Source organism: Malassezia japonica, chromosome 2 (genome assembly GCF_029542785.1).
Source record: "Malassezia japonica chromosome 2, complete sequence".
Taxonomy (NCBI): domain Eukaryota; kingdom Fungi; phylum Basidiomycota; class Malasseziomycetes; order Malasseziales; family Malasseziaceae; genus Malassezia; species Malassezia japonica.
Window position 1 is genome coordinate 3137 of NC_083371.1, and position 17168 is coordinate 20304.

At 58.0% G+C, this 17168-nt stretch overlaps 3 protein-coding genes across 3 annotated transcripts; 1 reads left to right on the plus strand and 2 right to left on the minus strand.

Annotated features, from left to right (window-relative positions):
- Positions 1–8443: 8443 nt before the first annotated feature.
- MJAP1_001128 (uncharacterized protein) lies at positions 8444–9014 on the plus strand (the record flags this gene model as incomplete). The annotated part of the gene is made up of 2 exons (XM_060265094.1): positions 8444–8820; positions 8957–9014. The coding sequence occupies 2 exons, from the start codon at positions 8444–8446 to the stop codon at positions 9012–9014; spliced, it is 435 nt and encodes a 144-aa protein (XP_060121077.1).
- Positions 9015–9053: 39 nt separating this feature from the next.
- Positions 9054–10487, minus strand: MJAP1_001129 (uncharacterized protein; the record flags this gene model as incomplete). Its single annotated transcript, XM_060265095.1, has 1 exon — positions 9054–10487. The coding sequence occupies one exon, from the start codon at positions 10485–10487 to the stop codon at positions 9054–9056; it is 1434 nt and encodes a 477-aa protein (XP_060121078.1).
- Positions 10488–10609: 122 nt separating this feature from the next.
- ACC1_1 (acetyl-coenzyme-A carboxylase) lies at positions 10610–17016 on the minus strand (the record flags this gene model as incomplete). Its single annotated transcript, XM_060265096.1, has 2 exons — positions 10610–16767; positions 16821–17016. The coding sequence occupies 2 exons, from the start codon at positions 17014–17016 to the stop codon at positions 10610–10612; spliced, it is 6354 nt and encodes a 2117-aa protein (XP_060121079.1).
- Positions 17017–17168: the final 152 nt, after the last annotated feature.

A 17168-nucleotide genomic window follows, 5' to 3' on the forward strand; every position in this document is an offset into this window, starting at 1 on the left:
GTATTCTTGTTTGCGTATCTATGCCGCTCCAGAAGCAGGCGGTGACACGCTTTGGTGTAGTCTGTATGACTGCTGTGATAAACTCTCACCGTCATTCCTCAAGTACCTCGAGACGCTTACCGCCGAGCACAGCGCGAAATGGTATCTTAACTTCACTGATAAGAGTAAGATAGCCCTTGACCGCGGTCATCCGGACAACTCGGACGTATCCATGACGACTTCTCACCCTGTTATTGCCACGCATCCAGTAACGGGCCGCAAGGTCCTGAATGTTAACCGCGCGTACACCACACATATCAACGGTCTCACTAAGGAAGAATCGGACTTGTTACTCGGTTATCTATACCGCATCATTAGCGACAACCACGACATCCAAGTGCGGTTCCATTGGAACGCTAATGATGTGGCACTATGGGATAACCGCAGCACTGCCCATTGCGTCACTAATGACTACTTGGGCAAGACACGATACGGAATTCGCTCTTTGAGTATCGGAGAGCGCCCGGAAGTCAACAAGGAGAGTATGACCAAAGCACAGGCGCTGGCCAACCAAGAGTAAGCGGTATGCCGCGTCATGTAGGACCAATTTGTATCCTATATTCGTAGCAAATCAGCTATGACTGTTTCTATTTTTACGAACTCTTGCGCATTTGACAACAAATACTACAGCACTGCTGCAGTAGTGGTAAGCTAATCGAGCGGTCAGTCTCACTGGCCCATGCGGCGTTCATGAGCATCCAGTTGCAATTTATGTGAAGCCTCCACATGAACGTGCGCGCGGCAGGGGTAAATTTGGACAATTCGCATGTCAAAAAGCAAGCGATGCGCGCTATGTGGCCTATGCTCCTTTGCCTGCAAGGGACATTGCCAGGATACAGTCAACGCAATGTCCAAAAATTGGGCGCCCGATGGCTGTGTCCTCCATATCTGCCATGCCGGAGGACTCCCCATCAAAGCGAGGCGCTATGGCCATGCTCTGCGGCAAGTTCCGGCGTCAGCAACCATCTGCGGCTGCCACCAAGGAGGACATAAAGAAAGAAAAGACAGATAAGCCCAATACAGCCACAGTATCAGACTTTCTTCGATTTACGACTAGGACAGATCGGATCTGCAATGTAGTGGGACTCTTGTGTGCTTGTGCAGCGGGTGTCACCCAGCCATTGATGACAATTGTACGTATCGTCTCATGGCCTTACCTCTAGGTATTTGGCAACCTGACACATTCCTTCTTGCTATTCTATCAAGTCCGCCGATCTGGCACGTCTCCAGAGGAGATTGACGCTGCACGCGTTCGACTCCATCATGATGCAAGAGACGACCTACTTTACCTTGTGTATCTCGGGATTGCTACCATGGCACTCAGTTATATGTATATGGCAGCCTGGGTATACACGGGAAACAGTGTTACGAGTCGTATTCGACAACGCTACTTGGCTGCAATTTTGCGGCAGGACATCTCCTACTTCGATACGGTAGGTGTAGGAGAGATGGTCAACCGACTTGAATCGGACACACAACTTATTCAAGAAGGTATCAGTGACAAAGTGCCAATTTCGTTTATGCTGCTATCAACATTTGTAGCTGGCTACGTCGTTGCATTTGTCCGCAGCTGGAAGCTGACATTAGTACTCATGTCCATCTTGCCATGTGTACTGGTGACTGGTGCAATTATGGGCTCATATGTGCTAAAGCTGCAAACCAGTGAGCTTGACAAGGTTTCCAAGGCGGCAAATGTAGCCCAGGAGGCGCTTTCTTCCGTCCGTACAATCAAGGCATTCGGGTTTGAATTGGAAATGACTGCGCTCTACGACACCTGGAATAAGACTGCTACGACGTTGGGTTTCCGCCGTTCAAGAATCGCAGGAATTGGCATGGGAATCTACTTCTTCGTCATTTACTCCGCATACGCACTAGCATTTTTTTTTGGTGCCAAGCTCGTGGCCAACGGTGAAATTTTTGCCGGGAATGTCATCAGCGTGATTTTGTCCGTGATCATGGGCACCTTTAGTATTGCCATGCTTTCTCCTAACCTACAGGCACTGGGATACGCCGCCAGCGCCGCTGCAAAAGTGTTCCAAATTATTGACAGACCGCCCGCATTTGATTACGACGATCCAAATGGGGCTCGTCTGGAGCACTGCAATGGTTTGGTGAAGCTTGAGGGTGTCTCATTTTCCTACCCAGCACGACCTGATGTACCTGTTTTACATCAATGCTCGCTGACATGCGCTCCAAAACAGGTGACAGCGTTGGTGGGGGAGTCTGGCTCCGGCAAGAGCACAGTGCTCTCGTTGCTTCAGCGGTTTTACGACCCAACGGAAGGGGTCGTACTCTTTGACGGCAAACCCGTATCGGAATATAACACACAGTGGCTCCGCTCCCAAATTGGCTTCGTTACACAAGAACCGATTCTTTTCGCAACGACGATTCGGAAAAATATCGAGTATGGCCTGTCACCTTCTAATCGCGATGACCTTTCCTTGGAGGAAAAAAATGCCATGGTTGTCAAAGCTGCTTCAATTGCTAATGCCCATGCTTTTATTCAAAGTTTGCCAAATGGCTACGACACATTTGTTGGCGAACGAGGATTTCTCTTGTCAGGTGGGCAGAAGCAAAGGATCGCTATTGCACGCGCAGTTGTCCGGGATCCGCCTCTCTTACTTCTCGACGAGGCGACATCTGCGCTAGATGCCGAATCTGAGTCTCTTGTGCAATTTGCGTTAGAAAGTGCATCCAAAGGCCGAACCACTATTGTCGTTGCACATCGGCTCAGTACGATTAAGAATGCCGACAATATCATCGTGATGAGCTCAAAAGGTGGTCATATAATGGAACAGGGTACTCATACTGAACTACTTTTAAGGGGAAACACGTATGGTTCCCTCGTGCGTGCACAGAGGCTTCTCGTCCAACCAAAACTAGAAAATGTTGAAATCGGTTCGAGCTTGGCGCCTACAGTAAAGCAGTTATCTGTATCAGGATTTTCCTCTTATACAAACGGGAAAGGAGAGGAAATGACTGGTACCACAATTACTCTTGCAAATGATATTGAGTCTCAAACGAAGTTTGTTACCAATGCAAATGACTCCAGGTCCAATAAGCAGCGTTCCATGCCCTACCTCTTTTATCAAATTGCAAGGCTAAACGGGGACAGCACGTGGTCTCTTTTCGTGCCTGGAGCCATCTGCGGCGCTGCATTTGGGGCTGCTTACCCTTGCTTTGCAATTCTACTTGGCCGTTCGCTCTCAGATATGGCACCATGCACGCATGCAAACCCTACCGTTTGTCCCTCGCCTGCAAATCAAACCATGCGATCTGCCATCAACCGTGAAGCCTTGTGGTTCTTCGTTATTGCTATTTTGGCAGCACTTGCAATTGGGACACAGACTTATTGTTTGATGTACAGTAGCGTTTTATTGATGGAACGCGTCCGGCGAAAAAGTTTTCACAAGATGCTGACGCTAGACACTTGTTACTTTGACGTGGAAGGACACTCTAGTGGTACATTGTCAAGCTCGCTTGGAGCTAACGCGTCGCAAATCAATGGTCTCTTTGGAATCACTATGGGGAGCTTGATCCAATCCCTTTCAACGCTTATTACTGGCATCACGATTGCTCTTATCTTTGGATGGAAGCTCTCGCTTGTCGTTATTGCTTGTATCCCGGTAATCCTTGTTGCTGGCTTTATCCGTCTGCAGCTAGTCGTCCTGAAAGATGTCCGCGTAAAGGCCGTGAGCCAGACATCGTCGCAGCGCGCTTGCGAAGCGATCAGTGGTATTAGGACTGTCGCATCGCTTAACCTGCAAGAAAAATACTTGGAGATGTATCGTGATGATCTTCAAGGACCGACGAGCTTTGTGTTCAAAATCGCTATTTATGGTAACTTACTATACGCACTTTCGCAAGCTGTGTCATTTTGGATCACCGCCCTAGCATTTTGGTATGGATCGCACCTGCTTTCCAACGGCGAGTACACACCTCTTCAGTTCTACACAATCTTTACTGCTGTTGTTTTTGGGTCAATACAAGCATCCAACGCGTTTAACTACGCTCCCGATATTAGCGCGGCTAAGCAAGCGGCTGCACAATGCGTCTCCCTGCTGAACACACCAAACTCTTTGGAAGCGCCCTTTGAGATAAAGACTCCAAATGGAGAGGTTCCCAGCGATGTTACGGGTCAAATTCAATTTGATAACGTACACTTCTCTTACCCTTCGAGACCATCCGTCCACGTGCTCCAAGGCCTGACCATCGACATTAGTCCTGGACAATCATATGCTCTTGTGGGAGGAAGTGGAAGCGGGAAGTCAACTGTTATTCAACTTCTCGAGCGCTTTTATGATCCAGTATATGGACGTATACTGCTGGACGGCAAAGACATCAAAGAATTGAGCATTTCGGAATACCGTAAGCATATTGCTATTGTCCCACAAGATCCTGTCATGTTTGAGGGTTCAATTGCTTTTAATATCATGATGGGATTGCAAGATGCAGAAAGTATGACCATGGAGGCCAAGATGAAATGTGTTTACGATGCGGCAAAGCAAGCAAATATCTTGGCTTTCGTTGAGTCACTTCCGGACCAATTCAATACTAATGTTGGTCACGCTGGCGTCCAGCTTAGTGGTGGTCAGAAACAACGTTTGGCTTTGGCGAGGGCCTTGGTCCGCAATCCAAAAATTCTATTGCTAGATGAAGCTACCTCTGCACTTGACTCTGAATCAGAGAAGTTAGTGCAAAATGCTTTGAAGGACGCTGCCAAAGGGCGAACGACCATTTCAATTGCCCACCGGCTTGCTTCAATTGTCAGCGCTGATCAAATCCTATGTATGCAAGATGGAATCGTGGTGCAGAGTGGAACTCATGCCGAGCTTATGGCTACTGTTGGTCCTTATGCCAAGCTCGTTGCTTCCCAGAGCGTAAATTTGTAATAGACTAAATTTGGCCAAATTAAAAATTGCCGGGAATCGATACGTTAAATCCTCGACGTAGCGCATAAGGCAATTCAAGATTAATAACCAACAATCCACAATGGAGGATTATTCACATTGTTAAGACTACATACCTACAAAAGAAAAGGCTACTACGGCCAATACTTCCATAAGGTACTGTAGAACGACCTTTTCAGCGAGAGTGCCGTTGTAAGGATGATCGGAAAAGGCCAAGTAGACATAATACGCAGAACGTACAAGCATGAAAGTCAAGGCAAGCAGGATACTGCATGAAGACGTATGCGCATGACCTGTGCAAACCCAATGGGTAGCTACCATGCCTAAGAGTACAACAGTTAGGCACAAATAAATGACATATCCTGCTTGGACCAAAACATTAAAGTGCACATTGCTTTGCGGGTTCTCTGCCACCGTTACCAGCATGTCCGTATTAGCTTCAAAACCAATAATAACGAGAACGAGTGCTGCAACATTGACGAGTATCAGCGTTACTCGAATAGCAACACGACCCTTGTCTGGTAATTGTCGAGTATTCGACGTCTGGGCAAGTTCATTAAAAAATCCTACCGCGGATGTCACCAAAAAGCTGTAACCAAATCCTTGAAGGATGTATCCAGTAACTGGAATTGATAAATTATTGTAATTGGTGAGGTACCCAACGAGAAGGAGGATGTTCGCGACCAGTCGAACTAAGCACAGTTAACTAAAGCATGGCACTTACTAGCACAAAACAAGGTCAAAAAAATGAATCCTAACCTGTTACCCTTTTGAGATCGTATGGCATTGAAAATAGACAGGAGCCCAAGCAAGCCAAAGATAGGAATGAAGACGACATCCAAAATAACGCTTCCGGGCCATGCCATGGTGGTAAACAATCCGTTCTAAGTGATCTACTCTAAGAGTTCTGATACATTATTCAAATCTTGCACGGAACCAAAAATGCAATGCGTTCAGCACCCGCTATGGATGCGCGCCGCCCAAGGCCTCAAGTAGTTACAAGGAATCTGTCATGCGCCCACGTTCCTGAGCGGTCTTACTCAATCGATTCTGGCCAATCATATCCCCGCGATATCCCGAGATTGGCATGCGAAACAACAAGTGTGGAGGAATGAATGGCGCGCAACGCTTCATTTCCTGCGCTAATTACCGCGGCCGATCTACATCGCACGTACGCCGCCCTCTGGTGTTTCGCCACCCCCCCTCTCGCCATATGATGTGGTCTGGTGTCGGAAAATCTTCAAGCAATAACGAAAACTCTGAAATCGAAGACCTAGAAGCAGAAATCGTTGAAAATGCCTTGAGCTTCGCAAGACGCGCGCCCGCGCGGCACGGCGACGTACAATTGCGACGACCAGTTGGGATCCCAAGGCTCGAGTCTCGAGCTGGAGCACCCTTTGCAAGACTCTATGCTCCTGATTTATGGTCTTTTGACGTACCTATGGATGAATTTATCGAGTTCATTGATAACATGAACATTGTTTGCACAGAATTTGCTCCGCTACAAATTTTGGACGTTGTGGGTTCGTTTGTCGGTATGGTACCATACCACTGGGCCCAATTGGCGGGTACAATCGTATCCTTGGGCTCAAAAGCTACTGTGTACGCGTTAAGCAAAATTCGTGGAGAAACGTTTCTTCGGCGGGCGAACGCCGAGTACTTCAATCCAAGAGGACTCAAAGTTCAAATGTGCACGACTGATGCGCTGGTCCGGCTCGGGCACATCCCGAGCGAGGCAGCAACTATTCCTGCTCTTAACCATGAAACTGCAGTGATGTCTATTGAAGAGCGCCGATTGTCGGGCATGATGCCGTGGTTGTCGCCATTGACTGACAAGGTGCCACCACCAGCACCACAGACCAATAAGCTGAAGGCACTTAGCAACAGGCAAGCGGAACGTGCTTCCAAGAAGGCCCAGCGAAAAGCCATGAAAAACCGAATTCATGCTTTTGAAAAACAAGGCTTGGGACCGGGAGAGGCGGACCAGATGTTTGCCACTCTCCGATCGAAGGGAGAGTTTACACCCAGGCAAGTTGACAAGATGGAGAAGGATTTCTTGAAGGGAGAGAGGGAGCGAGACAAAGAACAACGAGAATATGGAAAAGAGCGTGCAAAAATCGAAAGGGAGGCAGAGAAAGACATTGGAAAAGCGTATCGGAAAGGAAAGATGGACGACGTGCAAAAGGCAGAGCGAGAGCGAATCCAGGAGCTCACAAAGCTGGACCGCGAGTATAACAAGGAGCAGCTGAAGCACAAGCGGAGCTTTGAAAAAGAAGACAAAGAGAGGAAGAAGGGCCATAAAGCGGCTTGGCTCCTAATTCATCAACTATAGATTGTGATAGACATTTGAACACGAGTGCTTGACTATGGGTATGAATGTCATATTCGGTCATGGTGCATTCGTAATGATCAGTAAAAAATGGCGGACACGACTCGCTGCAATGATCTGTTATAGCACGAGCTATTCTAAGTTAAGGACGTTGATATGCATTTACTGGTGCAAAATCATATGAAATGTGACTTAGTATGTTATTCTCGGTGTTCCTATTTGAGAAGCCATTGGATCATCCAAGTCTTGGCCTAAATGTGCACCCTCGAGCGAGTTTAATCAATGTTGAAAGAGGTCCTTACGCCTTGGTTATGACATCATACAGCGAGTTGGCCTCCGGCTTTCCGGTAACCGTATCTATGATTGCTGAGCAATTTCTATTTAAGCCTGCGCACGTGCCAACGTTGGCAGCTCCCTGTTTTCGCATGTCAAAACGCCGTGTGATCAGTGGGCTACGTGCGTCTTGGCGTATAATGGAGCGCTAATACCTTTATCGTCCTCCTTCGTTGACATGCACACTCTCCAAGGCATTATACTGCCGATCTATTCTGCACAGACGTTTCCCTTTAGCTGCGTTACTTGCTCGCACCCGAACACGCTGCAGGTCCCTGGACCACCTATACCTAGCTATGAAAATTATGGAGGCGTCTCTCCCACGGCGCAGCACTTTCCGGAATGTTCATTGCTATCTAGCGAGCAGTTTTACAACACATACAGACAGCTGACGCAGCTCGCCACGCAGCCTCGCGAGACGCAACAAGAAACGCATATGCCTTGTGCTTGTAAGCAGCAGCGCCCTCCCCCCTCTCTAAGCTGCTCGCACGAGCCGCTCAATGCCGAAATGACTGGGGTTACAATGTCGGATCTGAATGTAAACGGGTCGTCTCTCATTGGCACAGAGCCTATCAGCATGTCTCCCATCAACCCCCTGCACCCCATAACGTCTATGTCGCCGCTTACGTCTATTTCCCCCTGTGATAGTACTCCCGACAAAATGTTTACTGGGCTCGAGACCGAACCCACCCTGCCTTCGGGCGTTGACGAGAATGTGATGGCACACTTTTCGTCCCTGTTTGGGGAAAAGAGGAATGGCCAAGGCGACCCGCAATGCGACCCTACGTTGCTCGAAGGCAGTCGGCTGCAAGTCCACTCGAAACGCCACAGAATGGCGAGCCAGATGAGCAACGGCCCCGAAGGCGCCCGCGTCATTGTGCTGAACGAGTACGACCCTATCGTCCTAGAGACGTCTTCCGAGCAAAGCAGCAATTCCGAGCCCATCAAGTATCCGAATACGGAGGAGTTCCTGCACCGCACCATGCACTGTGAAATTCCGCCGTCGTCCGCGGATGTCACCTTCCGCGATGTTCCCCTGACCTGCGATGAAATCGACTTATACACCCCTCGATGGCGTCGTGGAAGCTACAAGGACCGCTTCGGTTGGTGCCACTTGTGCGAAAAAGGCGGATGGTACTCGATGAAGCGGAGCCAGTATCTCTACCACATGCAGGTGTACCATGGCGTGAGCAACCTCACCAAGGTAGTGTACGACCGTCCACGTGCGATCCGAATCTGGGAGGATTCGTCGCAGTCTGTGGAGGTGCTTTGTCGTTATTGTGATTCGTGGGTTTCTCTCTCGCACGGACCCATTCGCGCATTGTCTTTCAAGTGCTATTTCAAGCATGCGCGCCACTGTCATCCGCGGCATTCTGGTGCGAAAGACGAAAGACCACTCATGAAGCGGACGTAGTAATGTTAAATATAACGAATGAATGACACTACAAAGTGCTACGGCGAACTTGAAGCGTCTCGGCGACGAGCGCTGCCGCCGCCGCTGCGCCGCCGCGGGCCCGCAGGTCGTCGGCTAAGCGCGCGGCACGTTCCACGTAGCTTGGGTTGTCGAATAGCACCTCTTTGGCCGCCACAAGAAGCTGTGTAGCGTCGAGGTGCGGTGCGGTGTCAATCGAGCGGCCAGCGCCCGCGTCCTGGAGCCGCATGGCAAAGTCGAAGCAGTCCAGCCAGGCGGGCAGGCACACCTGCGGTTTGCCAAAGTACAAGGCTTCGTGCAGCGTGTTTGCGCCGCCGTGGTTGATGTGTAGCTTGACGCTGGGGTGTGCAAGTACAAGCATCGGGTCGGTAAACCACTCGAGCACCCAGAACCGATCGTTGGTGCGTGCGTCAGGCGGCAGATGCGCCTGCTCGCTCGCGCTCAGCTTCCACAGCACGTGAACGGGCAAGGGACGTAGTGCGTCGTAGATAGCCTGGACGCGAGGCGCGTCGAGCCGGTATATCGATCCGAGCGACACGACCACGATCGGAGACCCGCTCGACTTTGCGGTCTCCATCCACGTATGCAGCGGCTGGTTGGCAGGGTCGTCGCCCACCCTGGCCCATGCTTCCGCAAAGTGCTTTGGCTGTACGAGGCGAGCGGAAGTCTCGGACAGCACAGTGCCGATCCACTGCACCTTGTCTGGCCAAGCCACGCGCGGGTCGGCCAAGAGCGGGCTGGTGTTGTTGAAGAATGCGACAGCGCCCGCGCCATACGCGTCCGGCGCAGGGACCCCCGCCGCGCTGTCTTGGTCAATGATGGGCTTCAACTTTGTGACCAGCGCGTAGCCGTACCGCACGACGACTGCCAAGTCGTACAGGCGGTGCCACCAGGAAATTTTCACCAGGCTCGTCCCCGAACCGAATGGCGGAAAGATTTTCGGAAGACACTCGGGAAAGTTGAAGTACGGCGGCAATGGCGTATTGACGATAAAAGGTACCTGCGCGCGCAGTGCTACAGAGAGTGCCGCCTCGGTCAGGGTGTCGCATACCATGAGCCATGGGCGGTGTTCCGCGACCCAAGCCTCCAATCGTGCGGCCGGCAGACGGTAGTTGGCCTCACTACGAAGTAGTTCTGTGCAGTTGTAGACCATTGCGTCCACGTTCCGGATACCTGCATCGTTAAAACGGCGGCACGTCTCTTCCGATAGCTCGCACGAGTCCCATATCGCGAGGAACTCGAGCCCCGCCGCGCGTACCGCGCGCTCGCGCTCACGCGACGTGGCGAGTACCGTGCGCACCCCGGAGTGTTGCTTTGCAAAGCACTCGGCTATCGCAAGCAAGGGGTTCAGCTGGCCCACGTTGCCGAGCGACGCAAAAAGCACGAGCGGCGGTGCGGCCGGTGCAGTCATCGTTGCGCTGGCCATGCCGGTCGCACGCAACATCGTCCGGCCGCTGCCCTATCCGACGCATGCGTGCTTTTGGTATGCGCCATGCCACGCATGTATCCCGACGCGCGGACCTGGGTAACTCAAAAACGCATATCAAAAACCATCGTAATCAACCCCTACTTGTCTGCAAGGGCCATCCTGCGCGCTTCCGGCGAGAGCGCATCGAGCGCCGCACGTACGGCGCGTGCCTGTGCAGTAGCAATGGCCGTCTGGATCGCGGCGTCCGCGGCATCGAGCCGGTGCACGGCGGCCTGGTCCGAGTCGCTCTCCTTGTACCCCGCCGCGTCGTACACGAGCGCCTGTGCAGCGTCCGCGTCGAGTGCCGTGTCCGCGCGCAGTAGCGCCTGTTGTGCACGGAGCTCGGCGAGGCGGCGGCGGGCGCGCCAGTAAAAGTACGCGCGTGCGCCCTCCCAGGCGACCGTGCGCCGGAGCACGCCTGTGGCGAGCATGCGGCCGGCGCGGTCGTGGGCGTCGGCATACTCGAGTGCGATTGTGTGATAAAGCGGGGCGAGCTCGCGTTCGCGTTCCGCGGCGCGTGCGGCCGCCGTGGCACGCGCGTCGCGGTCCGTGGCGGTGCGCTGGCGTGCGGCAAGCTCGGCGTAGCCTGCGTCGAGGCGCTCCATGACCGCGCGCTGGCGATCCGTGCGGAACTTGATCTCGACGAGGCCTGCGGCCTCTAGGACGCCGCCCCGTGCGCTGGGGTCGGCGCTCATCTCCATGTGCCCGCTGGCGCTCACCGCTGAGTCGAGCACGACCCAGGAGCCCCCGCGCAGCTCTGCACGGGGCGGGAGGTGGACAAACACGGGGCGCGTGTAGGCCGCGAGTGCGTCGACGATCTTGCTGCCCTGCGTGAGCATTTCGTCGCGCATGTCTTGCTGGCCGCCGCTAAAGCCCCGCCAGTTGGCGAGCACGAGCAGCGGGAGTCCCTCGCGATGAAAGTCGGTGATGGCCTGCGCCGTCTTGAGCGCCGAGTTGGGGTACCACACGAGGCCAGCCTCGAGGACGCGCTGCTCGGTCGAATGCGGGTTCGCGGGGTCCGCCGGCACCACGCGCTCGAGCATGCGTGTCTCGGCGGCGATCACGCCGAAAGGGATGCCGCCGAGGCGCGCACGGCCGACGACTACGCTCGTGGCCCACTCGGGCAGCGTCTCTTGGAACGAGCCGCGGTCAAAGAGGCCGGGCGCGTGCGCGTCGCCTACGATCAGCAGGCGTGGGTCGTACGCGGCCGCCGGCGGGACGTACGCCACAGTGCGCTCCACCGGGTCGAGGCTCGGGCTGCGCGGCAGTGGCGCGCCGGCGTGCGCGGGCACATAGGACAACCAGCGTACGTACGCATGCATTGCGTCCAGGTCCGAGCGTGCGACGAGGTGCGACACGCCGTTGTGCGCCATGACCTGCGGCCCGCCGAGCTGCATGTTGCTCACGTACACCTGGCGGCCGAGCAGCTGGTTCAGCGCCTGGAAGCCAGTGAGGACCATCGGCGCGGACTCGACCTGGATCACGCGGCCGCTTAGGCGCGCGAGGTACGCGCCGATGCCGACGCTGCGCCCTGTCACGATGGTCGCGGTGAAGATCGCCTCGCGCGCGCGGCTCATCTCGCCGGCGGCGCGCCCGCTACCCGAGAGCGACTCGACGCCGAGGCCCGCATCCGCGGCGCCGATAATGTCCGTGAGGACGTGGTGCGTCGTGCCGTCCGGCGCGCGCACCGCGCGTGTCCGGACGCACCCCGGGCGGAGTGCCGCGAGCGCGGCGTCGTCGAGGTAGAGGTACTCGATGCCGCCCGCCGCATCGTCGCGGAGCTTGGCGCGGAACTTGTCCAGGACGTCGGGCACGAGCCCGAGGCGTGCGCCGCTGTTGGCCGACACGTAGAGAAAAGGCACTTTTTCGGCGCGTGCGCGCGCTGCTGCCGCGGAAAACAGCGCGGCCTCGGCGGGCCCCACTGAGCCGGCCTGCACGCTAATGTCGTTGGCAGCGAGGTACAGCGGGCGCCCCGCGGGGTACTCTTCCGTAGCGAGCACAAGGTGCCACACCACCATCCCGACCGTGTTTTGCGCCGGCGCGCGCGAGGTAGGCGCGAGGCCGTCTGCGCCGAGCACGAGCTCTGTGGCAGACACGACGGGGTCCGTGTCGGACGCCTGGCGGCGCTGCGCGCACAAGGCGTGGCGCAGCGCATCCACGAGGTCGTACACAAACGTGGTGCCGAGGCGCTCTGCGCACGCGCGGCGCGTCGCGAGTGCCGAGCGGTTCGTGTACGGCGTGTGGATGCTCGTCCCGCCGCGTGCTGGGCAGCACGACGGGGCGGTGATGGTGCGCAGCACCGTGTCGCCGCTCGGCAGGGCCTCCTCGTCGTACACCTCGTACCGCAGCTGGAACGCGGACATGGCCGAGACAAAGACGTGCACACGGCGCGGCTGTCCCCCGCCCGAGAGCATGATGCGCATTTCGGCCTCTTCGACGCGGAGGCGTGTGAAGCGCTCCGTGTAGCGCTCGGCGAGCGTGCGCACCACGCCGAGAATGTCCTTGAGCGCGAGGTCAATGGGAAAGAGCCACGAGAGAAAGAGGTGCGAGCCGTCTGCGGCGCAGTACGCGTGCTGCCCCAGCGCGACCTCGAGGCAGTCGAGGCTCTCGACGAGCACGCGCTCGCTCTCGACCAGGACGTACTCGCGCACGTCGCGCGGCGGGGGCATCGGGCGCACGAGCACGCGCACAAAGAAGCGCACGTCGGCGCGGTTGCGTGTGCCCCGGGCGTGGTAGAGGTAGACCGTGGACGAATTGAGCTGTACCGGCGCCACGTCAAAGTGCGCGAGCATCCGGTCCAGCTCGAGCTCGTGCGCCAGCGCGGGCTCCACGTTTTGGATCCCCTGTTCCTCCCCCCAGTGCTCGCCGCTGCGGCGCCAGGTGATGTACAGCGGGTAGAGGCGCTCGCGGCCCACGAGCACCGTCACGCGGCACACACCCGCGCGGGCGAGCGCCGGGGCCTGGCGCGCAATGACCTGCGCGATTTCCGGGCGCAGCTCCGACTGCGGCCGGCGCTCGCCCACGACGGCGACAGTCAGCACATGCACGGGCTCGTCCGCCGGCGCGTCGAGACACGGCAGCGCACGCGAGACGAGCTCCTCGAGCTGCACGCACCTCGCGCAGCAGGTCATGGCGCCTTGGCGCAGCGGCGGCGGTACGCTGCGGTGTGCCTTGTGTGCGGCGAGGTCCGTGACCGACGCCTGCCGCTCTTTTGTGCGGTCGCTGAGCAGGCCGGGCGGCATGCGGAACGCCCAGGTGAGCAGTGCACAGGCGTGCCCCCCCACGCGCAGCGTCGCCGGGCGGAACGAGAGGATGTCGTAGACGCGGTACGCGCGCAGGACGTACGTCGCGAGCGCCGCGTACGCGACGCCTGGAGAGGGGTGCGCAAAGAACGTCTGCAGCACGTCGACGGTGCGGTGCGTCGTCGCGCTCAGCGTCAGCAGCGGCTCGAGGCCCGGCGTATGGGGCGTCGAGGCACGCCCGGTGCGCGCGAGGATGCTCGTGCGCAGCGTGCGCTCCATCTGCTCGCGGCGCGTCGCAAAGCTGGGGAGCTGCGCGCAGAGGAGAATCTCGCGTGCTTTGAGTGCGACCGGCGCGACGGCGGCGCCGCGCAGCACCGACAGGCTCTGCAGCGCACGCACCATGTCCTGCGCACCCGCCGCGTTACTCACCAGGTCTGCGTCCTGGACGTGGGGCTCGAGCAGCTGGAGGATGAGCGCATTCTTGCTTGCACACCCCTCGTGCGAGAGCTGCAGCGCGAGGATCGCATCCTCGGAATCGCCCGCCTCGCGGCGGCGCAGCACCGCATCCGGGCCGCCTGCAAACACGGCCTCAACTGCGGCGTACTGCGCAAAGAGCGCACAGAGCGCGGCACACTCGTAGTACGCCAGGCCGAAACGGTGCTCTTCGACGACCGCCACCGCGGGCGCGAGTGCCGCGGCCGCGTCTGCGTCCGCGACCCGGTCGAGGGTGCGGCGCAGCGCCTGCACTGGAAACACGCCGCAGGCCTCGTCGAGCGCGGCGTGCAGTGCGCGTTGTACCGCCAGAGGGACGCGGCTGTGCGCGCGCGCGAGTGCCTCGCGCAGCTGCGCGAACGGCAGGGAGGGCTCGCGCAGCATCGCGACAAACGTGTCTACGGCCGTGTCAATGTCCTTGACGAGGTAGCCGGCAAGCACATGCTCTAGCGCCGCGCGTGCGTGCGCCAGGCGCTGGTGCGGCTCGCGGCTGGGGAGCTCTGCCGGCGCTCCGGTCGGCCACGCGCCCGCAAACGGCGCTGGGCGCCGAAACAGCGATGCGTCGTCTACGGCGAGCACTGCGACGAGGTCTCCTGCAGCGAGTGTCTCGCCCGGGGCGCGCGCAAAAGACACGGCGCCGCCCACCTCGGCGACGACCGGCAGGTACATTTTCATCACCTCGATCTCGGCGATGCTCGTGCCCGCGGCGACGTGCTCGTGCTCGCAAACGAGGAAGCGCACGAGCTTGCCCGGCGTCGAGCAGCAGATGCGCGACGGGTCCTGCTCCTCTTCAAAGACGCACGTCTGCCCGTTGATCGAGAGGCGCAGCTGCGCTGCATCCTCGCTCCAGTACACGGTGTGTGCGCGCCCCGACAGGCGCACAAGCATACCCCCGTCGCTCAGCTCGCGCACATCTACGTGCGCCGTCTGTGAGTTTATGCAAAGCGCCCACTCGCGCGGCGCACACTGGCGTGCCTCGACGGCGAAGAGCTTGCCGTCGTACACAAACTCCATCGCGTACACCACGCGCAGCGTCCCGCATGGGGGCGCCTGCCCCCGCCGCAGAGCGAGCCGAAATTCGTCGCGCGACGTGCGCGCAAGTAGCTGCGCACGCACCGCCGCGCCGCACAGCACCGCGACGTGGAGCGCGACGCGCTTTTGGGGCGCCTTGTCGCGGAGCAGAGCATCGAGCCAGCCGGTGGTCACTGCATTGCGTGCAAATGCAGGCGATTCGAGCAGTGTCACGAGGTACTCGACTGTGGTGCGAAACTCGCCGTGGACCGACAGCGCCTTGAGCGCGACGACCATCTGGCGGCGCGCCTCGTCGCGGTCCTTAGCATGGACGAAAACGTGGCCAAATTGCGAGTCTGCATACTTGTGCAGCGCACCGTGCGCACCGATGCTAAAGTAGCCCCATGTCCCAGGGCCCGAGCGCAGCTGGAGCTCGTGCAGCGCGCCGAGGTTGGGCTGGAAGCCTTCGTCGGGGTTCTCGGCGGTGATGCGGCACGCGACCACGTGGCCTTGCGGCGCACGGGCCTCCTTGTGCAGTGCCCTCCACACGCCGGCGCCACGAGGGACGCCGTACAGGGCGCAGACGCTGTCGATTTGCTGCAGTGGGATGCCCATCGCTACCTGGAGCTGTGCGGCAGGGATGTTGATTCCCGTGACCATTTCCGTCGTGGGGTGCTCGACCTGTAGGCGGGGATTCAGCTCGAGGAACGTGTAGGCCTCTGTCTCGGGCGTATAGAGCCATTCGACTGTGCCCACGGACTGGTAGCCGACGAGCTCGGCGAGGCGTACGGATGCCTGCTCCATCGCGCGGCACACGTGGGGGGGAGCGATGCATATCGGTGCTTCTTCCATGATCTTTTGGTGGCGGCGCTGCACGGAGCAGTCGCGCCCATACAGGCTGACCACCTGGCCGTGCTGGTCGGCGAGCAGCTGGACCTCGAGGTGCCGCGCGTCCTCGGCGAGCTTCATGAGAAACACGGGCGAGCCTGGCACCTCGCCGAGGACCGCGCCGTAGAGCTGCGTAAAGCTCTCTGGGCTGTGGCACATGCGGATGCCCTTCCCGCCCCCGCCCTCGCTCGCTTTGAGCATCACGGGGAAGCCGATCGCATGTGCGCACGCCAGGCCGTGCTCTGCGTCCCGAAGGCACGCACGCGCGTACGCGGCGCGCGGCACGGACACGCACCCGTCCGCCCCAATTTCTGTCTCGCACACCTCCGAGCCGCTCCAGGGCAGGCAGGGGAGTCCCGCGTGCTGCGCGACGATCATTGACGATATTTTGTCACCGAGCGCGTGCATCGCCGCTGCGGGCGGGCCCATGAATGCGATGGGCGGCGAGAGCGCCGCAAGCTGCTCCGGCAGACGAGGATCCTCGGACGCATGCCCCCAGCCGGGCCACACTGCGTGGACGCCCGCGCGCTGGGCGACGTCGACGATCAAGTCGACGTTGGCAAAGTTGTTTGCATTCCCGCCCGCGGGCAGCTCAAAGTACATGTCTGCGAGGCGGATGTACTCTGCATTTGCGCTCAGGTCGTGCTCGGTCGCGAGGGCGACCAAGGTCACGCACGTTCGTCGCCAAACGTCATGTAGGCCCACATGCGGATCGAGCGGATGCACTTGACGGCAGCCAGGCCATTGTTGCATATCAGTAGCTTGGACACGGCGCAGTGCCCGCCGCGTGCGCGGACAAAGTCGTCGACCAGCATCCGCGGCTCGTCGCAGAGGCCAGAGCGCGTGCCCGGAGGAGGAGCCATGGACGGCATGCCGATACAGGTGCGTCTTGATCTGCGCAAGCAAGACGCGCGCCAAGCGCCATCTGCAGCGCGATGTACCCGTGCGCGTGTGCCGCCCAGGGCCACCCTTTCGGCAGCACGAGCGCGCCGCGCGTGGCAGGCCAAATTTCCTCGCTGCTGGC